At 38.2% G+C, this 25,025-nt stretch overlaps 1 protein-coding gene across 4 annotated transcripts in view; it reads left to right on the top strand.

Moving 5' to 3' along the window:
- TENM2 (teneurin transmembrane protein 2) overlaps nt 1–25,025 on the top strand; it is an 897,969-nt gene that overhangs the window by 56,328 nt on the left and 816,616 nt on the right. For 3 of the 4 annotated variants that reach the window (XM_036312661.1, XM_036312660.1, XM_036312658.1), the window contains exon 1: nt 14,197–14,468. In XM_036312661.1, the coding sequence (XP_036168554.1) occupies nt 14,264–14,468 (205 nt within the window). In that variant the 5' untranslated portion in view covers nt 14,197–14,263. Of the gene's footprint in view, nt 1–14,192; nt 14,469–25,025 lie in introns of those variants that run through there. The other variant, XM_036312664.1, reaches the window with a different exon arrangement.

The following is a 25,025-nucleotide window of genomic DNA, read 5'->3' as shown; positions in this document are numbered from 1 at the left end:
CCACAGAGCAAAGAGAAGAGTCTCAACAGAAGACAACTAAGTGTCTTGTTGAATTCCATTGCCTGTCATTCTAGAGAAGCCGTAGTTTTGCTGGGGAAAGTTTGTTGTTGTTTTTGTAATTTTAATTGTTTTTTATTGATTTCAGAGAGAAAGTGAGAGAGAGATAAAACATCAATGATGAGAGAGAATCGTTGATTGGCTGCCTCCTGCATGCTCCCTACACGGGATTGAGCTATGTGCCTTAACCGGGACTCAAACCCTGACCTCCTGGTACATAGGTCAACGTTCAATCACGGAGCCATGCCAGCTGGGCAAAAGTTGGCCTTTGAAGAAGAGAGCAATCTGCCAGCAATGACCCTTGATTTAAAAACAAAAGTCACAAAACAAAAAAATGACAGAGAGATGCACCTCACTTCTTCTCAGCTCTGTCAGAGGCATGTTTTGTGACTTTGAGAAGCCCAGCAACCTCCATTTCTCTGCTATGAGGGGGAGGTAATTCTTGCACTTTCCACGGATGATATTAACTCCTAAAGCAGTTTGCTTTGAAAATCTTCAGTACGTGTGCTCTCTGGATACCAAATAGAAGAAATAGAGAGTAGGGTCGGTTCGCTGGATTCTGAGAGATATTTTGAGGAAATGAGGAAGGGCCAAGGAATTGGTCTGTGATGACTAAGCATTTGTTCCGCTAATGAGAGGAGGCAGGTGACATTATTGCTGGGCAGCCTTTGCCAGAACACCTGGAGACGGAAACCAGGCCCTGTCCCTATGCCTCTCAAGCAGCCAGGTGGCCGGAGCATTGGGTGTTGATGTAGGGAAGATGTCCTCTCTGCATTGCAGGCTGACAGCACTGTTAGAGCATGATCTGAATTTCTTATTAAAATCCTGTAAGGGGGTGGTGGGTAGATTCCTTGTAACTGTGGCCTTCCACCAGGGAGGGGTTGCATGGAGGAAGCAGAGCTGCACTGGCCCAGTCACGTTTGCTTTGGCCTACCCCTCCTCCCTAAAATAATAATAATAAAAAAACATTTAAAATGATATTTGACAACTGTAAAGACAAATCTATTATAGCGTAAATGAAAACATTTTCTATAAACAAAAAGTTTACTTTTTTCTGATTTTAAAAGAAATTAAACCATTTTAATAAAACCCTACTAGCATATGGGCCCTAGTGACTACGTCTATTATGCTTACTGGATAAGGTGGCCCTGGTCCTATTGAAAGTGACATTTTTGTTATTGTTCCATTCACTCATGAATCTGAAAATGTGAATTTCAGGCCTGGTATGTTTTTCTCAGTGTTTAAAGCGTCAGCCCTCATTCCAAAGGGTCTTGGGTTTGATTCCTGGTCAAGGGCATGTACCTGGGTTACAGGTTCAATCCCATTTGGGGCATGTGCAGGAGGCAACCAGTGGATGTGTCTCTCTCACATCAATGTTTCTCTCCCTTTTTCTCCCTCCCCCTTCTCCTTCCCTTCCCTTCCATTCTCTCTCTCTAAAGATCAATGGGGAAAAAAAAAAAATCCTTGGGTTAGAATTTTTTAAAAAAGTGAATTTCAGTGTTTTGAGATAAAGACCTCTTCTCTTAAAGATGGTACCTCCATCTGATGAAAAGTAGAACTCTTCACATACTATTTAATTTCTGTGAATTCATAATTCATAGTTACAATTTACACTTAATTTGGTCCACATATAACATCATCATAATAGCTCTCTTCCCAACCCCAACGTAAGAGACATGCTTTTTTAAGAACAGTGTTTTACACTGCACTTAATATTGTCTCATTTCTGAAAACTGAATCTAGTCACCATAATTTAATTTTTTCCATGTGAATCAAGGTAGCCCTAGTGAATGATGAATGAGTTCAGTGTTATCGTGTGCATTGTAATACATTTGTTCTCAGAAGTTTTTGAAGTTTATTAAATTTCAAGTGGTTCCTTAATTCCACTTGCATTTGTACTAAACTGTCTGGTATATGCATTGCCTCACTCTTTTAGCTGTAAGCTTCGTTCCCTGTCCTCTCCCCCAAACCTATATAACACCTCTTCCCCATCGTCGATTGGAGGCAAACTCCAAAATCAACTCACCCCAACTGCACCCACATGCTTTGCATTCCTGCCTATTACGGGCTTGGTTAACTTTATCTGTACAGCCTCATGAGCATGTATGTCATTGTACCTATTTTATAGATGAGGAGACAGAAGATTCTGGGGTGTCAGTTAACCTGCACAAGATCAAATCTTACATAGTGAAGTAGGGATTCAGACTCTGGATCCCTTTCTCCTGAGGTGTTTTTAACCACAGGGATAAAGAGTGTTTCTCCTAGGAAGAAAAGAGCACACATTTTCTGGCAGTATATTCATCATGTAATCATTTGGTTGCATTTACTTTAAAAAAAAAAAAAGACTTTTTTAAGAGCAGTTTAAGGTTCATGGCAAAATTGAGTGAAAGGTACCAAGATTTCCCATCTCCCCATCTCCCCCATATGCACAGCCTGGCCTATTACCAGCATTCCCCACTGCAGTGATAAACATGTGTTACAACTGATGAGCCTACACTGACACATCATCATCACCCAAAGTCCATAAGGGGCATCAGGGTTCATGCCTGGTGTACGTTCTATGGGTTTGGACAAATGTAAAATGATGTGTATCCATCATTATAATATCATAGAGAGTATTTTCACTGCCCTAAACATCCTCTGTGCTGCCTAGTCCTCTCCCCCCTGCACGACCCCTGTGAACCGCTGACCTCTTCACTGTCTCCACAGTTTTGCCTTTTCCAGAATGTCATATAGTTGGAATCATGCATACACGGCCTTTTCAGGTTGGCTTCTTGCACTTAGGAATATGCACTTAAGGTTCCTCTAGGTCTTTTCATGGTTTCATAGCTCATTTATTTTTAATGCCAAATAATATTTCATTGTCTAGATGAACCACAATTTAGTTATTCATTGGTTGCATTTACTTTTGTTTCATAACGTTAACCCTAATTGACTGGGACTTCAAGAGGCGTGCAAGCAAAGGTGATTTTTGTAGTCTAATTCAAAATATAATCATGAGCATTTTAAATGTCATAACTCAATAGGAAAATTATGATATTGTAAATATTTTAAGGTATGAAATAGAGATGGTCTGCCCCAAGGCTTCAATTCTTAAATTATTTTAAATTTTAGAAAAAAAAGCTTTATGTCACAGAAAAGTACAGTAAATGAAGTACATAATACTCATCACTTGTAATTTTGTTATTATTTTGTTACATTTATTACAGACCCCCTTGCCCCCCATTGCATTCTTCCCTCTGCATCTCCAGAATGAATTACTGTTAAGAATCTGGTGCATATATTTCCAGTTCAAATTTATCCTATTAGTGTATGTGTCTCTATAAACAACATACAGCACTCATTATATTCTTCCTATTGTGCTTTAGTAACTTGACCTTTGGATTTTGAGATCTACCTCTATTAAGACTAAGACTTGTTTTTGATAATTCTTTACTCATAAAATTGTCATTTTGTGGCAAAACATGGTCAGTGTTAGAGGTTTGTAGAGCCTGTCAGTTTCTCAGGAGACTTATTCCTTCCAAAATAAGCAGTGTAGCAACTAAATTACTTAACAAATCTAACTTTGGTGACAGTTTTATAGGGACAGTATGCAGATATTTTTTTAAAAAAAGTCACCGGTTGATGCCTGTGGATATGCCGAAATTCTCGTAAAGCTGTTGTCTCCATTACAGGTGAACACATCTATCACGTGGTGAAAGTAATGCTTGTAAGGCCCTTTGGTTGATGGCTGTAACCACATTGGGAATGATGTATCTCAGTGAGGCGGTTGTCTCCCGTATTGCTGAAACTGATCCATTATAGCGGCGCTCACACCATGAGCATAGTAAGAGTGCTGATGGTGGAGTCTTTCAGCTGTGATGACATGGGACTCTTTTACCCCACTGTGCAAGCTTCTGTATTCTGTTCCTGAACTTCTTTTTGACATTGAATTTATGTGACTCAACAACTCTCTGTAAGTCAACAGCTGCCAGATGCTAAATGTAAGGCTTTACATGTATTTGTAACCTAGGACATGTGTTAGGAACACAGGAAGCAAGGTGGGAGAGGAAGAAAAGGGAAACTGTTGATTCAGTTTCAGTTATCCTCTCCCTGTTTCACAGATGCTAACAGGCACTAAGAAACTATGGGCTGCAAGCTCAATGGCTGGATGTTTTGCATGGTTTTAGACAAGTACCTAAACCCTAACAGTGATTGGTGGGTGACGGAGTAGTTGATGTAATGAATCAATTGATTTACAAATAAGAGTATATCATTAATATTTCTCCCTAAATATGTTTGTTTACAATGTAGATGCTGATTAGTTGCTGAAGCAAAAATATCAGCTATACATACATTCACCTGGTGATGGACTGTGATCTATCTCACTAGTTGTCAGTCTGTGGATGAGTTAATTAACTGCTGAGATCTAGAATAATCCTTCCATGATGGGAGAGTCAAAATGTTTTCCAAACATAAAGCACGTGATGGAGACAGGGACCTTCATGAGTGCTAAGAATGCCAATGGAATGTGCCTCTGTCGAAATTTCAGTTAAATTTGGTAGCTCCTCTATTCACATATCAAACATTCCGTGTATTACTTTGGGAAAGTAGGATATTACATCCCTTAATGGAATAAACATTAAATATAAATATATGCAGCTTAACTGGAAAAAAGATTTCATTTGTATAGTAGTAGAAAAATTTGAAAATGGAAGCATGCTCGTCATTTTGTAGTTTTACACTTACTAGTAACATAATAATAGTAGTAATCTATATATACGTATAAAAGCATAAGTGACCATCCAACCATTCGACTCTCCGACTGGTAGCTATGATGTGCACTGACTACCAGGGGACTGCTATGCTCAACGCAGGAGCTGCTGAGCTGCCATGACTTGGCAGCTGCAGTTCTCAGATGACGCACCCAGAACCAGAGAGGAGGGAGCCCAATTCTGGGGTGTCACCCGAGAACTGCCCTCTTGCAATCCGGGACCCCTTGGAGTATGTCGGAGAGCCAGTTTCAGCCTGATCCCCACAGGCCAGGCCAAGGGACCCCACTGGTGCACCGTGCACTGGGCATCTAGTAATAATTCAGTAATAATATAAATAATATAATAATATATATATACATAATATATATACAATTACTATATGAGGCAAGTAGTTTTCACAGTAAGTAAATCTCTAAGCAACTAAAACAAAACAAAATAAGAACTAAAAATGAGCTAAAGACAACAATCTAAAGATTGATTTGCGAGATCACAGAAGCTCTTCATTGAGAGCAAGGGCTGCTATCGGAGTGCAATTAGGAGACTGGACCTTGGGTTTTGAGCAAGAAAGAGGACCTGAAACTGAGATTCCTGCAATGAGCAAGAGATTTGAGAAGAGAAATGTGGTTAATAGTACCACGGGGCCTAGATAGAAGCAAATACAGAAATTCAGGACACAAGAATCATCAATTTAGGCCCCTGTGATTTTTGAAAATTAAAATAAACCAATCTCAACTAAAATTAAGTGTAATTAAGTACATAAAAGCACACACCTTCATAATTAAGAGCAAGCAAAGCAACAAACAACCAATTTTGATCTTTAAAATCCTAAAACATTAGAATTTGTCAGATACATACTTTCAACTGTGTGTAATATACAGATTAGCAAGTAATGGAAGCACTGAACAGAAACACTTTAAAAGCTATAATAGTTTTGAAAGAAAATGTTTAGTATATGTAGTAGATATGAGATCAGGCACAATTAAAGAAAGAATCAGTCAACTGAAAAAAAATAACCAAATTAGCAAGAGACAATACAGAGAAAAAAAGATCAAAAAATATAATAGAGACATTTAGAGAAAGTGATAGTATTTAGTTTAATTACTGAGAAAATACAGAATGTAGAAGTATTTAAGAGGCAATGGCAGAGAAATATTTAGAATAAAGAAATTATGAATTCCCAGAAATTGGAGCACAGTATATATCAAGCAAGGATAGAATTCTAAATAGAGTGATATAATTATGCACTCTAGGCAAGTGCAATTATATTAGAAGTAACAAACAAAAATATAAACACACTATCTGAATACATTTATAAACTTAATAAGTTCAATAGAAATATAGAAATATTTAGATCAAAACAACAATGAAAATACCATGAATGAAGAGTTGGGAGATGTGGTGAAAGTGGTCCTTAGAGAGGAATACAATATATAGCCTGGAATGTTTAACAAAAGAAGAATGGCTGGACAATAATAGCATAAAGAGAAAAGTTTAAATATATTTAAAAAAAATAATGGCATGTACTCAAAGAAAGGCGGAGAAAGTGATAACTTGTCAACAGAAAGGAAGAATTAAGAAAAAATTGTTTTTTGAGGGACAGACATAATCATTGGTGAAACCAATCCAGCTAAAAGAAAGAAGGCACAAACAAATCATGTCAGGAATGAAAATGAAGACCGCAAACAACAAATCTAGCAGACATTAAAAGAACTCAGAAATACTTGGAAAACTGTTCTAACTAGTTGACAACACAGCTGAAATGGGCATATTCCTCAAAAACTCTATTGTTTCAAAACTTCCGAAATCATTTCAAGAAAAAAATAAATAGAAAATTTTAATAATTTTATAGTAATAAACCAGAATCACAGCAAGTCTCTTCCTCTGTATACTGATGACCACCTAATAGCTATAATTTGCTGTGTAGTTACTCTTTGGCAGTCAATGTTCTAAGCATTTCTACCTGCCTTACCTAATTCAGGCCTCACAACAAGCCTATGAAGATAGGTGGTATTTTTTACGAGCCCTTAATAAATGAATAAATGTAGACTCACCAGAACAAATGAATTCTAAGAATATATTGTCAATAAGTATTTTTAAAAGAGACACTGGAACTCCCACGTTAACCCTAGGCTGTATAGTGACTGTTTGATAGGGCTGTTGTCCTAATTAATCGGAAAACTATATAAAAGCATTTTGGACTTTGCCTGCCACACTCTGAAGTCCTCAGTAAGCTAATCTAGTAACTGTTCTCAGGTATAGGACAGCTATACTATTGTAGCTCACTCACTATTGTCCTTTTCTTTTTCTGATTACCAGTAAAAATACTGTTTGGAGAGGCAGAGACTCCCACAACCACATGTCCACCACCGCGTTGCTCTTACATAGAATACGTGATTGGTACCACCTTTAATAGCAGCATTGATTTTTAATCTTGTCTGAGCTTTAATCAGCAGAGGAGTCTCCAGCTAGCCATATGACTGGACATCTCATTTCTCTTTCTGAACTGGCAGCTGATGAGCAGAACCTTTTGCTGTGCCTGCTTTGTGCTTTTCCAAATCGGACTTCGTTCGGGTTGGAACCTGGAAATGCCACCATTTCAGAGAATGCCCCTTTCACCTTTCTCTGTGAAGTTACAAAGCTTACAGAGAAACCTAGGCCATAGGACACTCTCCCTTCTTCACTAGCCATTTTGGTGTCTCCTTGATTTGGAAACGTGTTTATTTGCATTGGAATGACTTTAGTTACAGATTGTAAAAAGTTGTGACATATGTGACATTCAGACAGAGATTAGAATTCTTAATCTAAAAGTGGAGAAGTACTAAAATATTAATGTTTTAGGTGCTACACATAAAAGAACATTGTTATCCTTAAAGTGCATTTTTGAATTATAAATATTGACTTACATTTTTTTGAATAATAATGTATGTGCACCTACTCTGTGTTTTTAAGCCACAGGATCATTTTGTGAACAGTTTTGTCAACATTTGGGAAAATATCTGAATATGTAAAATCAGATGAACTTTAGAAGGGCATTAAGAGAGAGTTTATGTGAACAATTTTAGTAAACACAGCATAAAACATTAGAATTCATAAGTAGTTCCTTCTGGCCTTCAAAATTGTTATTGCATATAAAATATATAGGTTTTAGACTTGTATGAAAATAATAATTTAGATAATGTTGGTAATTGTTTGGACTAATTATTTTGTGTAGCTCATACATATTTATAATTGCTCAAAATTTAAATATAAGGTATTTAATATGAGAAAATAATTTGGTGATAGGCTTTGATTAATTAAACAAAATAGAGTTTTATTTTTTTATAATTACCACATTTTTCTTGATTACTCTATTTTGCAAAATTTTAAGGCATCGGGTGAAATTACTTTGTTTACTGTGATAAGAACTATAAAATTATAGTTTATATCCATGTCTAAAATACCTGTTAGAAAAATTCGGATATTCATTTCTGACTGTAAAATATAGACTTGTAGCATTTGCTAAAGATAAGTGACCCATGTTTATTTACAGGAGATTCGTTTTCTTAGAATAAATGGTCATAGAAAAGGCCACTTAAAAAAAGGAATCAATGTTTTAAAAGAACCAAAATTTATATTAAATAAAAAAAATAATTCATAGCAACTTTATTTTGGAAAAATAAAATGTATTGTATAATTTAATATTGAATACAACTTATTATTCTAACTGTGCTATAGTTATTTTAAAAGAAAAGAATACCAAGTAAGGGGGCATATTATACATTTTACAGTCAAATTGTATGACTACATTATTCTTTTACTTCAAATTTGCATTTTGAAACATGATCACAGAGGGTCATTTTTTTTTTTTGTTTACAAAAAAAAAATTTGAATATAAGAGGAAAAAATAAAATCCAAGAAACTCACCAGTATGTTCCTCCTCAGGTCCCAGGACCCTAATATTTCTAACTTCTTCTCAACTCCTTCTAGATTCTTCCCAGGTGATTTTTATATGTACTGTCAAGGGTTTTTAGCTGTACTTAGTGGGAGGAATATAGAGAAGTGGAAAATTCAATCTTGGTCTGGAATCAGAAGTCCATGAAATTATCTTTTGAAGAGTACATCATCATGCCAACATCCATTTCTAGTTTCTCTTAGTAGCTTAATTCTGTTAGATTTTGGTTATGCTGTGGCCCTGCTTATGATCCTTGTGTGTGCTTTTTAGCAACATTTGTATTGACTTTGTGGAAAATCTGCATCTTCATGAGCTTTTTAATTTAATCTCAAATCAGCATTATATTACTTTCTGTTATCAGCAACTAATTGATGACATAGACATTGTTATATGATTGATAGGAAATCAGATATTAGCAGTAAGTGAGTGGGAACAGGTGGGGATTAACTTTATAAGTGACTATTAGCAACTATTTTCATGGTATAGCAACTTGGGCTCCCCTGTGTTAAATTTCTTCTCTGAAATCCAGGGGACTTACATAGTAAATGTTTAGATAATAAAAGTATTCTGTATTGTACTCCACCATTACTACAGTTAATTTTTATCTTCCTGCCCTCATAGTACGAAATCTATTCAAGTGCTGACATTTTCAATGCTATTTGTATTCCCTGGTATTACCCATGACATGATAATTCTGACTTAGCAACATATGTGCTTCTCCTAGTTAAAGGTTATTTGAAAGTGTGAGAAGTTGGTAAAAACTTAGAAAATAAAGCCATGATCACAACGTGCTGACATATCCCTCCTTAGAGCTGCATCGCCAAGTACAATTAGTTGGCCAAGTGATGACACTTGATATCTAAGGCAAAAATTTCTCTCTAATTTTTTGGGGGAAATGAATCTGTATTATACATAGGTTGTGATCAAGAAAAAGACAACTTAAAGCAAAAGTGATTTACCAATAGAGTTATGTTTAAAGATTGTTTTCTGCTATCCTGATCACCTAATAGTTTTTAGACATTAACATTCTCTCCTGTCACCTTAAATTATACTAAAATTCCATGATCTAAATATCATAGATTTTGTGTAATCATCCTAATAAAGAGGGAATATGCTAATTGACCCTAATGCCATTGCAAAGATGGCGGTGCCCTCAGCCAATAAGGAGGGAATATGCTAATTGACTGCCATGTCCTCAAAGATGGCAGCGCCCACAGCCACAAGATGGCAGCACACAGTCCCCTCAGCCCTGCTGGGGCAGCCCAGCCTTGCCACGCTCCTGCCTCCGGAGTCTCCCAGTCCCCTCAGCCCCCCAGCCACCCAGGGCCAGCCCAAAGTGCAGGTAAGCCTGGGATGGCGGCTGCCCAGCCACCCAGGGCTGCCCGAGGCTCAGGTAACCAGGGCCAGCCAAGGCTTGCACTGCCAGCAGTGGCAACAGCAGAGGTGTGATGGGGGCATCGCCTTCCTATGATCACCAGGTTGCCTCCCTCCCCTGAGGGCTCCTGGATTGTGAGAGGGAGCAGGCCAGGCTGAGGGATCCCCCTCCAGTGCATGAATTCTCATGCACTGGCCCTCTAGTTCATCTATAAAAATATTGACTCAACTTGATAATATAATATGTGGCCATCCTGGGAAGTTAATTGGCAATAGCTATACAACACATCCCTGAGATGCCCTAGGTTTGAAACACTGCCCACATCCACTCTCATCAGTGATATCAAGGAGACTGGGGGCAGATAGAGGGTAAACATGAGTTTCATGAATACTGAAATATAGTGCCTCTTTTTATTGTTCTGCAAGATAGTAAAGGAGGAAGGAAATGTTCACTGCTTTCCACTAGACACCTCAGCCTAGGGAATTATACAATGACTAGTCTCTTTATTTCATCCAAAGCTGCCATGGAGCTTAATAAAGACATAATTATACAAGATGAATTAAAGCAAAAGCAGTCTTCCTTCAATGAGAAAAGTAAGTGCAAACACTAAGTTGACACAGTATTAAAATGTTCCCATACTATTTACGTGCTAGGCATGGGGCTCCAAGCTCTAAGACAAACTACATCAAACATGTTTGTCTGAAACACATTCACATAGAGGAATGTTTGGGAAGATGGGTATGGAAAGAGCAAACTGAAGGAGACATGATAACTTCTCCATGAAATTAATGTCTAGACCCTGAAAGCAGTGAACCTATTGCTAAATGGACATCAGTGCGGCATGCTGGTAAAGGGTGAAGGGCTGGACCACCAGGTGACCTTCCATGGCTCCCTGTCCTTTTCCTATATAATATTTATCATGGCATAGATTGCACTTGGTTTATGGGATTATTTGATTAATGTTCTTTCCCAATTAGACTGTAAATATCATGGACTGTATTTTTATAATGCTCACTGTTATATTCCCAATGCTTAGCCTAGGACCAGGCCCAATAAATATTTGTTGAATGATTTAATAAAGAATAGACCACAGTGAATATGGCTTACCTGTTTCCTATGTTAAGCCAGGAAGCTTGGGAAAGGCTTGGTCCAGAATCTGCCCCCCAGGTATTGAGAATGAGTTTTCTATTCTTTGAGTTAACTAAGGTTAAAAAAAAGTAGCCAACCAGGAATTGTGGGGAATGGGTGGCATCAGGAAGGTGTGGTCCTATGGGAAGGTGAAGATGAGGAGTCTACAAGATATAATTTCCAAGGAAACAATTCTGTTTTTAGAGGAAAACCTATCTTTCTACAAACCAGTGTGAATTTAGTTATTTTTTCCTGGTGAATTCAATATGGTACCTCAGGTTTTATTTTTCCATATTGCTTGCTTGTGGCTTCAGGGCTGTGAGCTTGAAGTGGAAACTCATGAAATATACTCTTTCTTTTCTAACATGTGTGGTTACTTTGAAAAAATCATGCAAATTTTCACTGATTCATGATGATCTCAAGTTTGTTTTATGAGAAAAATAATAGTTTAATTCCTTATCATCAAGTAAATTTGATAAGCAAAGCAGGGGCACTGTATTTATTCCACAGCTTCCCATGCCCCAGGCTGGCCGCCTGTTCCATCCAGTCCCCAGACTGAAAAGTACGTGGGAAGCTCTGCAACGGAGGCTTCCTTCCCTCACACAGATGTTTCTCTTTTCCCAAAGAGGTCTTTGAAGCTAGTTCCCAATAATGCGATGTGGGAAAACCATCAGGAAAGTGTATGTATGTACTCCATTTTCAATGGAATCCAAGAGCTGAAAATTCCCACATGTGGAATAAAAACATATATGTTCAATTTGGCTTGTTTTCATTAATTGTAGGAAAAGGAAGCAATACATCTCATGACTTTCCAGAACAAGCATGGGCTCTAAAGACAAGTTGGGGAAATGTTCATATTCAACAACGTTTTTTTCCATTGACTTAAGAATGAGAAAAGCAACAATCGAGAGAAAAGTATTGTAGTACCAGATATATATGAACTCAACAACTTCAGTTTTATAGACTACTGAACCTGAAATATACATTTTCATGTACAATTATGAGATAATACCTAGTTACCAAGGCTGCAAACTGGAACAGAGTACACGGGGCAGAGAATTTCAGCAGCATGGACAGATGGGCCTGGGGAATAGATAGTGTGGTGACGGTGGCAAGGCTGGCCCTCCTCCTGCACAGTCACAGGTGGTTGGGAATCATCCCATGCCCATGGGGACTTCTGCTTGGGTTAGCTCCCCAATGGGTTCACTCTGCAGAGACAATTATGTATGGAAATGGGTTTGATTTCATTTACACAGCCAAATAAGGCTGGGGAGGTACAATGTGCAGTGAAGAAAGAAAAATAAAACCTCAGAATAAAAATACTTGTCTGTTACAAATTAAAGTCACACTGGATTAATATAAACGGTTGCTTGGTGCTTTTTAAAAATAAAAGCAGAACAGTGATGGCATGTATGTGGACTGTCAGAGTGTGAAGTTTAGCATGAGTTTTCAGACTTGAGTGATTGGGAATGCCTCTAGTGTATTTGGTAGACATAGTGAGCAAGCCCATAGCTTCAGAAGAGTAAGGTTTTCCTCACTTACAGTGTAGAAGTGCATTTCTTCACTGTATATTTTTCATTGTCCTTACATTGGTTAAAGGTTTTACAGAAATCAGCTTTATACATCAATAAGTTGAGTGTTCCATATGATTCCATGTAATTTGCCTTGGAACCTTAAAATGTCTTGAAAGAAGCTGAATTTTTAAAGCACACAAATAGAGCATTCACTATGCAAAAAATGTTGTCAAGTGGGTTTTTTGATTGAGACCATTTGACATTGTAGAAAGAGCAAATGCTTGGAGTCTGCAATTTAGAGGTGAATACGGGCCCTACCACTTGCCCAAGTGTGACCTTGGACCCAGTATTTAACTTCTCTGTAAAGTGTTCAACCCCTGAACTGATGGGCTACGGTGGGATTTAAATGAGATAAAGCTGTACGTTGCCTGACCCCATGCCTGACTCATGGGAACATATATGTGTTCAACAAATGCCTGTTCTCTTCTGCTTCCCCTAAAACCACGTAACACCCCTCATACCCCACATGTGTACATATGTACTCTCCATAGGTGAAATCTACTTGTGGTGTTAAATTGTGTGAGCAAAGAGAAATTGTTTGATATCATTGAAAAACAAAACGACCGACTCTTCATCCCTAGGACGCTGACTTAGTTAACACATTATATAACTCATTTAAACAAAACAGTTTGATGTAGATGATCACATATAATACACATAGCTATCCTGAAAGGAATTTAAGAGATTAATACCCAGATTTTACAGATGAGAACATTGAGGCTCAAGGAGTAAGAGACTTGCCACAATGAGACTTACCAGTGGGAAGCTAGGACTGGTACCCAGGTCTCCTGGCCACCACTCCCATTTATTGGAGGATTAAGGTTCTTTGACTTGAAGACAGACTGCTCAAGATCAGATCCAGGTTTTGCTACAATCTAGATGTATGACCTTGGGTAAGTCACTTGAATTCTCTGTTCCTCTACCCTTCAGTTTCCTTATTTAAAGAATAATTACAATAATAGTATCATCATTCTACAGTTATTATAAAAATTTTAAAATGTGAAATGTTGCAAAATAAAAGATACTTAGAGCAAAGTGCTCGGTATATATTAGTTATTCTTTTGATGTAGTGTTTTTTCACTAATCTACGTGGTGCTCCCTAGACAGCAAGAAATGCTTAGAATTTTTATTTTTAAATAAAACCTGAGCATTCTGTCCTAGAATTCAAATTAATCTTAGATGGTTACGTTTTTTGTTCTCAAATTGCCCCCAATATCCTAAGTACACTTGCCCAAGACCTAGTTCTGTGTACTGTGGCAAACCTGGTCTATTTTTTGGATGGGAAAGTGTCTGTCTGCTTTTTGTAAAAAAACATTTTAACCCTGTAAAGCATTTCCGCCATTGTAACGGCCTCTCTGTTGCTGTCACCCTAGGAACTAACTTCACCCTTGCGGAGCTGGGCATCTGTGAGCCCTCCCCGCACCGCAGTGGCTACTGCTCGGACATGGGCATCCTTCACCAGGGCTACTCCCTGAGCACGGGATCTGACGCCGACTCGGACACCGAGGGAGGGATGTCTCCAGAACACGCCATCAGACTGTGGGGGAGAGGGATAAAATCCAGGCGCAGTTCCGGCCTGTCCAGCCGTGAAAACTCAGCCCTGACCCTGACTGATTCTGACAACGAGAATAAGTCAGATGATGAGAACGGTAGGCCTGCTTCTTACATACCTTTACATGTTCTGGGCACTGCACACTGTGGGGCTTGGGGGGATTTCATTATTTTTTTTTAATAAAGAGGCATCTAAAACCATTCATTTCCTTGGAAATTGACTTTGTCTACCCACTCTGAGCTGGGGGAGGAAATAAGCCAGCCAACCTCCAGTGCATAAGGAATCACGTTTTGAGGATGACTTGGTTGTCAGGTAGAGCTGGTTGGTCTGATGAGCAAGTAAATGACATTGCATACGCGGAAACATAAACCATGACCTGTGCCTAGAAAATGTCCTCTCTCCACAAGTTTCTAGGTCTTTGTATTGATGTCCCCTTCCTGGTAAATGGCAACCTGGGTTATATATTTATTTTTTTCATGAAGATCTCTTAAGAATCCTACCTTATCTTAGCCTTTTATTTCCAGGCGGCAATGCCTCATAGCCTTGTATTGAAGATCAAACTCAGAACAGATGCTCTGGACTTTAATAATGACAAATAGGAAGGGGTTTGTCTTCAAAAAAGAGTTCTGTTCTGGGTGTACTTTTCTCCTTGGTACCTATGTGGGCTAACGACTTCCCACATCTTCTATCACAGATCGCTACCGCTTATCCATCAGCTTTGTAGACAGGCTTTAATGAAACTTTGAAAATTAAATGCTTCCGATCATTAAGCAGTAAATACAAGGAAACCTAAGAAAGTCATTAAGGAGATAAGGTGCTTATTTGTGGGTTTCTTAGCAACTCACAACTATGTTTAGTCAAAACCATTTTTTAAAAAAAGAGAAATCACATTAGGTGCAGTTGATTTATGAAGAAAACATCAAATGCTACGTGGGTTGTTATGAATATATTGTGTGTTTGATAAAGGAATTACTATTAAAATGCATCCAAGTAGATCAGTTAAGGGTGTTTATGTAAAATGCTATAAACTTATCCTAGAGCAGCCTTGAGTATGTTCTTGCATTAAAAAAATAAATAAATAAAGGAAACTTGCAGGCAGACAGCTTGTTGCCAATACAAAAGCAGAGCTAAGTATTACTTGATCTCAAAACTGTTGAAAATACATCATTTCCTGGGTAAGTTGCATGTAATCCAAAAGGTGTCACTTTGTTGCATTTAAATTTAGGTTTAATTCTGAAATAATGTATTCCATGGTGGGGACAAGGGGATGTGTCTTAATTATGCCTTCGTTCGCATAGTTAATCAAGGTGTGCTCTCGAGGAAAAATCCGCACTTGACTCCTTTTGAATTCTGACAAAATTCTGCCACTTGGCACATTCAACACTCCAAGGTGCTTCATTGATAGGAAATTACTTTTAGAAGTTTCCAGAAAGGCATACATTGAATTCATTTCCTGATGTACTTTTTCAGCTTCCGCATGTGTCGGATATAGTTGCAACAGAGGCAGTTTGCTTACCTAATAAGTAAAATCCCTTGCTATCCAAGAACTTCAGGAACAGTTTAAACAAGGTATTTTAGCAAAATTTCCTTGTTTGGTATTTTCACTGGTCTTATGGGAACCAAATACACAGAATTATTTATACATACTTATGGAGTTTGCACCCTCTCTTTGAAAGCTACATACATCTTTAAAAACTCAACTAGTGAAGAGAGGTTTCCATGAACAAAGGGAGCCAAAAATGCTTGCCTTGAATTTACCCAGAACTGGTATGGATGGGAGAACTTTATAATTAGTGATGTATTTGATAGGCCAACAGTTTCTTTGTTTTCAACACTATTTGAAACATCATGTTTGAACAATTTTCACCTTAGGGAAGTCCCTATAAATCCCTGGGTACTCATAGGAAATAAACCCTTGGACACAGTGTCATTATTTTTTCTGGAATTGCTAGTTATAATGCAGTCAGATGCATAAAGAAAAATGATAGAAGGCCTACGCAACCCTTTCATCCCTGTGTCTGGCAGAGGACAGAGGGGTATTGTAGCCATAGTCCAATGTTAGGTAATAGATGGTTATTTTAAAATAGAGAGAACGTGTTTTCTTTTCTCTGTTTAACCACTGTTCAGTATTTCCCATATTCCAAAGATGTGCAGAATGCATATTCTGTTCTCCTTTGCAGCCAGAACTAAAACTAAGAAACTGTGCACGTCATGTCATAAGCTCTTTAAGCAAATAACAACCAGGTGCACACTCTCTGCACAACGAGGCGTTGACTTCCGTCCACTTCTTGCTCTCGCTCCCCAACAAATTCTGTTTAGCTCACGGAGAAATCAATGCGTTTTCACATCACTGACTTTATGAAGTTTGGGAATGTATTATCATATAGATTGACAGTTGCCCCACTGATTCCTCACCACAGCATGGACACTCACCAAGCCGTCATTAATTTCCTCACACTTGTACCCGCAGTGGCTTCCTCCATAATAAACACTCCGTCCTTCAGAACCAAATCGATAACCTTTTAGGTATGCCTCTCGTGAACAGGAAGTAACAAGGATCTATGCTTTGAAAAAGAAGCTCTCCACTTTAATGTTAGATTGTAAGGAGATGTGGTCATAAAAAAGAATCTATTCCTTGGATCCCATATATTCCTATCGCATGTTTATGGTGGGGTCTCGGGGTACATAGTTTCCCAGTGCTTCTTGAAAACAGCCCTTAAAAGATTCCTAGTGTGGTTTTATGAAGCATAGGTAGAACATGGAGACAGGTCTCAAAACCCAACTTCTCTCTCTCTCTAATGTGAAATATGTATCCAACCTTCAAACTCATGTCGTAAATTTCCCAATGGCAGCAGTCCTTCCTGTCTGCTGCTGGGACAAAAATGACCCACTAGTCACTTGAAAATCCTATTACACTGAGCACACAGATGAGTCTGTCTTTTTTTTTTTTGTTCCCCCCCAGCATAAACATTTCAGAACCATCACCCCTCGCAGCTCTGCATCTTATGCTCACTGTGTGACCACCAGATTAGCATCGGGCTTGGCTTGGGTTTCTTTCAATAGATGAAATGCTCGGTCCGGGTTATTTTATCAGGCTCTTTACCTCGGTCTGTAGGTTAACGATGGCTTGGTTAGAAATGGCAATGAGATTTGAGAACAGCTCGGCCAAGTTTCTGCCGCTGTGAAATTTCACTGCATCTATCGAAAGGGCTTTCCCGGTGACTTTAAATTAGAAACATTCCTTTTTTGGGGTAATAAATGTCCCACTTAAAATATATCCTCTCTGAGGCCCTTTGTGTCACCCGAGTTATGGAGAAAATGGGGCAGTCACTAGTACACAAGAATAACTAATTGCCTTCTTAAAAATGCGGAGAAGCACACGTTGTAAAAAATCTGGTCTGTGTACCCTTGACTCCCTTAGGCAGTTTCTTCACCTTGGGGACTTGAAAATATCCTTGAGGTTTTTTTGTTGTTTTGTTTGTTTTTTCCCCCAGCACAGTTCTATTATAAGTTTCAGTTATATTATTGGAAATCCAGGAAGAAGACAAGACAAAGAAAATAAGCTTGGCTATGGGATAGGGAGCCAGACATTACAGAAAACGAAATCTGTCCTCGGTTAAAGCTTTAAAAAAAAATTATCCTTCCCTTCTCCTCTCCTTTTCCACCCAAAGTAAATAAGGACAATGTTCATTTTCATCTGTTGTCAACTGGGACATTTATAATTCTCATAATGTGCTTTGAGGCTGAAACTATAAATGTTGGGTTAATTCCATTGCATTTCACCAAATGCATTTATAAAACAAGCCGGCTCTGGGCACATAATGGATTTGTGTAGAGTGTGTTTGTGGAACATAGATTCTATTAGATTGTGAGTCCTCCTGGCAGGTCTGCGGTGCCCGTGTCTCCTCCAAGGGCCTAAGCACACGGCTACTGGCTGCATGTTAATTGAGACATGAGGCATGAACTCGGAGGGAAGGAGGATTTTCCTTTGTACCAGAAACAGTGTCTGTAGGTGGTTCCCGCCATCCACATTGCACTCATTTGTCATATGGGGTGACTTTCTTCCTCTCTCTTCAAAATGTGGCTTCTCGGTAAGTTTCACTTTGGAGTTCCCTATAAGTAAACACCTCCAAGACTTGCTGTGGGGTTTTGTCTCAACCCTACTCTGTTCCTCTTGCATGCTGTTAAACTTCCTTTGTGTTTTAGAAGCTACTCTACTCCTTTCGTCTCCCCCATCCTGCATGTGTGAGCTACACCGAATGCCTAGAACAGAAGTAAAAACTTACTGTAAGCACCAGATAATTGTAGCCCAGGGCTCATAAATTTGCCCTTGAAGTTGGGAGTAAGAGTAGTAAAAGAGGTGGCTACGAAAATTACAAGGTAATATTGGACTGTACTTTTGATATTGGTATGCGGATGATTTCTTTTCCAGGCAAAACTTACGGAAAAAACTTACATGGAAACTTATTGTCTTAATTCCTTAAATACAATACAAAACAAAACAAAAATGAAAGAAAACAAAACAAACTTTAAATCCATTTAAATGACAATTATTTGAAAGTGTGATTATGAGCTTTATTTTTTTTTATTCTTGGAAATTTGAAAGAATAATGTTTATAAAGAACTTAAAATGAGGTAGCATGGACTGAAAAAAAAGATGTGAGAACAAAATGTCCCAAGCTCCCAGCCTTGTCTACTCCTAAATAAAAGGATGATTTGATTTTGATAACTCTGATTTGGTTCCCTAAAAGTGCAGATATTAGAGGCTCTAGAGCAGTGGTTCTCAACCTTCCTAATGCCGCGACCCTTTAATACAGTTCCTCATGTTGTGGTGACCCCCAATTTCATTGTTACAAATTGAACATAATTAAAGCATAGTGATTAATCACAAAAACAAATGTAATTATATATGTGTTTTCCGATGGTCTTAGGTGACCCCTCAGAAAGGGTCAGGCGACTCCTGTGAAAGGGTCGTTCGACTCCCAACGGGGTCTCAACCCACAGGTTGAGAACCGCTGCTCTAGAGTTACCTTATTTTAAAAAAAAATTATTTTGCCTTTTTGCAAAATTAATAGGAGTCTCAACTATATACTAGTAATTATCACAGTGTTAAGATACAGCTGATAAGAATAGACAATCAGAGACAAAATTTAGGAATATCAAATTGTCACATGGCGTGACACATGAGCAAGAAATGGGAGGCTTGATGTTTGGCCAATGAACCTGGATGAGACTTCGGTGATCTAGATTTCCGGCTGATTAAGCCATGCTTCCATTGCTGTAACATAGTGAACTTGAAGGACCCTCGCCTATGTGCTGATTCCAGCGCTGCATGTTCCACATTATAAACTTCAGTTGCATGGTTCTTAGGTATTTATATTTCTTTCTTTCCTTTGGTGGTTTCTTTCATCTTTGTTAACGCTCCCAGGGGCTATCAAGCAATGGCTCCATTCAAAAAATACAATAAATAAAATGCAGCGCTAAGCCTTCCTTTTGGCAGGGCCAGCCTGATTATTACACGTGTAATCTCCAGGCCTCTGGGGAGACACTGGGCTTGCTGGGTAATCATTTGGCTTTAAGCTGCTGAGTTCCTGATATCTGTACTTTCACTTCGGTTAAGCAGCAAAGGCAGGAAACCGGTGAGAGGCCACATGTTTCTGTCCCTTCACAATCAGAAGCCTCTTCACGCAGAAAACTCTCAACTTTTTTGCTGAGTGTGCAGCCACTTTTTTAGTTTCGTTGTTGTTTGTCAGGGATCAAATTAAATTTTAACTTTGGGGAGAGATGGAATAAGTTATTAAGTCCATAAATAATATGAGTTAAAGCTAAGGACGTTGATAGTATAAATTTTCTAGACACCTGAGTCAGGATGAATTTGCACAGAAAATAATAGCAAACTAAAAAGTGCGTATTAAAAGTAAAGAGATATGTCAATGACCCGTTCTGGAACTGGGACAGGGCAAGTGGAAGGAGGCAATTTTAAGTGATAGGCTTGTTAACAGGATAGACATTGCAGATATGTAGGTGTTGTGTATTCATGCATATACAGAAGGACAAAACATTTACTTATTACTTAATGCTGAGTATTATTTAGCACAGGCTGAAAGAACTGCCTAGGAAATTATTCCTCCCAGTCTCCTTAAACTCGGCTTTAGGACTGTGAAAGAAATAAAGGTGGAAGTAAAAGGTCCAAGGAATAGTCATTAACAACAGAGGTCACGAACTGTAGGCCCAGGAGTTGTGCTATTTGGTTAGTTTTAGGCAGTGTCTAAAAATTGTACATTACTAAGCAACATTTGAAAAATGGGAGATTTCATATTAGAAATTTGTTTTTTTGGCTTCTCTCCAGATCTACAATACCCAGTGACACCTGTTTAGGTTTGGTTTCGTATTGGGTTAGAAGCAGTGACCCTGCAGTTCTAGGTGGTTCCTGTCACCTGGGTCACCCAAGCTTTCCCCAGGCACCTCCTCTCATTTGAGGTTCACTGTAGCCTTTGTAGGCACTGGAGTTACCAACCTTAACCTACATATAAACTCAGAGGTACTAAAAATGGTAGAAACAAAGCTGGAAACCAGCAATTTTAGCTGCATTTAACATGTGTTCGGAACAGTTATGTTAGATCTTTTTCTTTTCATTTTGGGGTAAATTTGACCTCTCTGTAAAATGGGGTTAATTTTGCTATAACAAATTTCTAAAATAGTTTTCAGGATAAACTAAAATTTAAGAGCAAACTAAAATAAAGTGAAATCATATGAAAATCAACTTAATTTAAAAATGAATAAGGGAATTATATAAGTGTCAGAGGGGATCTTAAGTGGGTGATATGCCCTCTCACCTTCTAAGTGGGTACCCTGAAGTCCTAAACAATTAAAGTGAGAATCTCTTATTTTAACACATACACTTAAAGCCATTTTAATGTAAAAGGATCTAGGTGGATCTTTAGGAAATAGGTAGAGGGAAAACATACTTTAAAATCTTTAGATACTTGAGCTGATTGAGGAAAACCCCAGGGCTTTTCAGGAGGAAGCCATTTAAAGAGAAGGGAAATGCCCGGCTGGTGTGGCTCAGTGGTTAAGCGCCGGCCCATGAACCAGGAGGTGAAGGTTCAACTCCCTGTCAAGGCACATGCCTGAGTTGCAGGCTCAATCTCCAGTAGGAGGCGTGCAGGAGACAGCCTATTAATGATTCTCTCTCATTGATGTTTCTATCTGTCTATCCCTCTCCCTTCCTCTCTGAAATCAATGAAAACATATTTTTTTAAAAGAGGAGGAAAATGACTTTGTACTCATTATGTTCCATTTTGATCAGGCAAGTAAGTGGTTTGTGGAATCTGTTATAGGGAAGTGGAAGACAGTAAAGCAAAATGCAGGGTTATATGAAGACAGCCAGCACCCCACAAGGAAAGTGTGGGAGCCATGCAGGATAATGCCGGGTTGGGGACAGTGCTCCCCAAACTGAGAAATGTCCCTTATCTGCAAGTGGATAAGCAGAGGACCAAGTATTATTCAGGGATACTCTCGCCTACTGTGCAATATACTCCCAGTTCTCTCAGCATCCCAAGGATACTTGTGAAGGAAAAAATATAATTGAAATGCAAGCCTGTTTACTAATAGAAGGGACTGAAATACTTGAGTTAGCATTCCTTGGAACCTCTCCATTCATGGAGGTTTATATCAGCCCTAGGGGACTAGAAAAGATCGACATAGCAGCAGTATTTCTGCTTGTGTTAAACATAAAAAAAAAGGGTGATGTGGATTTACATGGAGAGAGCCAGGCGCATGAGAAAGTATGGGAAGTATTTCTCAGAGTATATTTTATGCAAGAGATACACTCTCATACATTCACCGGTCAAACAGCATCTTTGCAATGAATTAGAAGCAGAAAATTGGTATTTGGAAGCTAATGTGCATTGGTTAAATATGCATATTTTAATACACACATATGTGAAGCTGATAGAATTATGTTCTGTTTTATTTAGCTTTGACAAAGAGTAGCTAAGGAAGAGATACTTTAATATGGAGAATTCCTATTTTATTTGGGGAAAAAAAATTTAAGGAGTGGCTGCTGGATGTTCAGCCTTATACAAAACCACTGGGCGTCTCTGTGCAGGTATCTGTGTTATATGTATACAGAGGGCTGTTGGGAGGAGGGACGTTATTGAGAGGGATTGAGCTCAAGTCTAAGCAACCAATCTCCAGAATATGCGGATAATCCATTACCTTGTGGCAACCTATTAGTTTTTGTCTTTTTGTTCATGGCTATCCGCACTGATCATACTTTACTATTTTTTGACACAATCCCTATTTTCTTCTCTCAATTCCCTGTGTCAGCTTTCACTTCTTACACGGGTAGATGAAAATACCTCCTTTGTTGTTTATTGAAGGAAGCAAGCACCCCTACACATTTACTGAGAATTTCCCGTCTATTCTCAACAGAGAAATAAGGAAATAGCACTGTATATGTCAGCAGGCTGGAAGAGGAAGGGCGGCTTTGAGGAGATAGAGTTTTAATTAGGTTGTAAATGAGGGTTAGAGTTTATATGAGTGGGACTGAGATGAAGGATGTTCCAAATGAAGAAAAACCAATGTGGATGGTGGTCGGAGCGTGAGGAGGTAGTGCAAAGATGATGATGATTTTTTCAGGAACATTCTCTTCCAAAAAGTCCAGCTGCAGTCATACTAGTGGGAATGTGGTGATTTGGTTGGACAGCAGCACATATATATCACTGGAGATATAGGAACCAGTTGACCCGGAGCATGCAGCTTCCTGCTAGGAATTATGATGGTCTGACCAAGAAGAACTGGAGAGCTACAAGGTTTAATTGAACATGAACTATTACATTTTAGGAAGCTTCTGATTAGTGTGCATGTGGACACCCGCGCACGCAAACACACACACACACACACACACACACACACACACACACACACACGTGTTTGGACAGGAAGGTAACAAAATTAGAAGCCGTACTATCAGGGAGGGACACAGTGATCCAGGTCAGAGGACCCAAGATATGGCTGGACTGCAGAGGCTTCTGCTTTTTGAGTTTTCAGTGAGAGAAATGAACCACCGACAAGCATATGAATGTTGTATAGTTGTAATTAAGATGTTAACGTTTGAAATTCATCTAATTTGAAGCTCATTGAGTATAAGGAACGTTTCTTACAGAGGAATCTATGATGCATACACATACGACAAAGTGTTAAAACAGCTGGGCTCAAGTGTTTATACTAATTACATGATTAGATAATAAAATAGCACCAAATATTGCTATTTATAGGAAAACACAGGCCATAATACTATTTTTAAAGAAACACTGTGTTATTATAGGTGAACATTGTCTAGAACTCTTTCAGGGTGATTAACAATTTCTTGAAGTTTATTCCTGTTTCTATATCCTTCTTGAAGTCATATTCTCATGTAACTTGTTTAACTTCCTCTGTAAGTATATGTCTCTCTTTTCATCCCTAATCATTTCTATTTTCACCTCTTATGCTTTTTTTTTTAAAAAAAAAATCAGGCTTCAAAGAGATATATTTATTTCTCTTTCAAGTTTTTTATTATTTACTCTAATTTTTTTCACTCTTGTTATGTTCATCCTTTATAATGCTCTTATTTTACCTTTTTGAGTATATTTTGTTATACTTTTTTCTAACATTTTAAGATGAGTATTAAGTTTTGGTACTTTCAGTCTTCCTTATTTAATAATAATAAGTATATTTACCAGGTTCTATAGGTTTAATATAAAGTGGTATCTTCATTGCTTCTTTTTTTTTTTTCTCTTACTCCTCAACCAAGGAGATGTTTATAGATTTTTAGAGAGAGGAAGAGGGGGAGAGAGAGAGAGAGAGAGAGAGAGAACACATTAATTGGTTGCCTTGCATATGCGCCTAGCTAGGGACTAAACCACCAACCTAGGTATGTGCCCTGACCAGGAATTGAACCCAAAATGGTGTACTGGACAATATTCCAATCAACTGAGCCACCTCTTGGCCAGGGCCTCTTCATTGCTTTCAAAAGAGTCTTAGCCTTGTGCACTCTCAAAGTAAAACAGCATTTTAATGCTATCAGTTTTCACTTTAGTACTAATAAGTGCTGAAAAGGCCATTTTTTAATTAATCCTTTATGGTTTCCAAGGAACATATAATAATATATTATAGCATATGCTATGTAAATATATAAATATGTAAATATGTAGGGCTAAACTATATAATAAAAGTTTGCAAAGTATATCTAAAACATATGGAAATATGAATGTGTGTATATATACTCCCCCAACACACACACACACCAATACACACACAGAAAAGCTTGAAGAAGAATAGAAATCACCTGTAATTTGACACCAGAAACAAGCATGGTTAATATGTTGGTGCATTTATTTTTCAGGCTGTGTGCTTGTGTATATATGTGTATACACAATATACATATTTTACAGAGGCGGCATCACGTGTACAAGCCCTGTGTAGTTTTATTTTTTTTCAGTTAATATATTCCATGGCATTAAATGTCTTCTACAACAGTTACAGGCTTCATAGTATTTCTTTAGCATGAAATTTCCTCAGTTTCCTTTCATTGGGCATTTAACTTATTTTCACTCTGGAAGCATTAAAGAATAGTGTTATGAATAAAACCTTTGTAGCTAAATTCCTA

This window comes from Myotis myotis, unplaced genomic scaffold (genome assembly GCF_014108235.1).
Source record: "Myotis myotis isolate mMyoMyo1 unplaced genomic scaffold, mMyoMyo1.p scaffold_m19_p_6, whole genome shotgun sequence".
In the NCBI taxonomy this organism is placed as follows: Eukaryota; Metazoa; Chordata; class Mammalia; order Chiroptera; family Vespertilionidae; genus Myotis; species Myotis myotis.
Note: the sequence above shows the minus strand (reverse complement) of the source record. Positions and strands in the feature narration are given on the sequence as shown.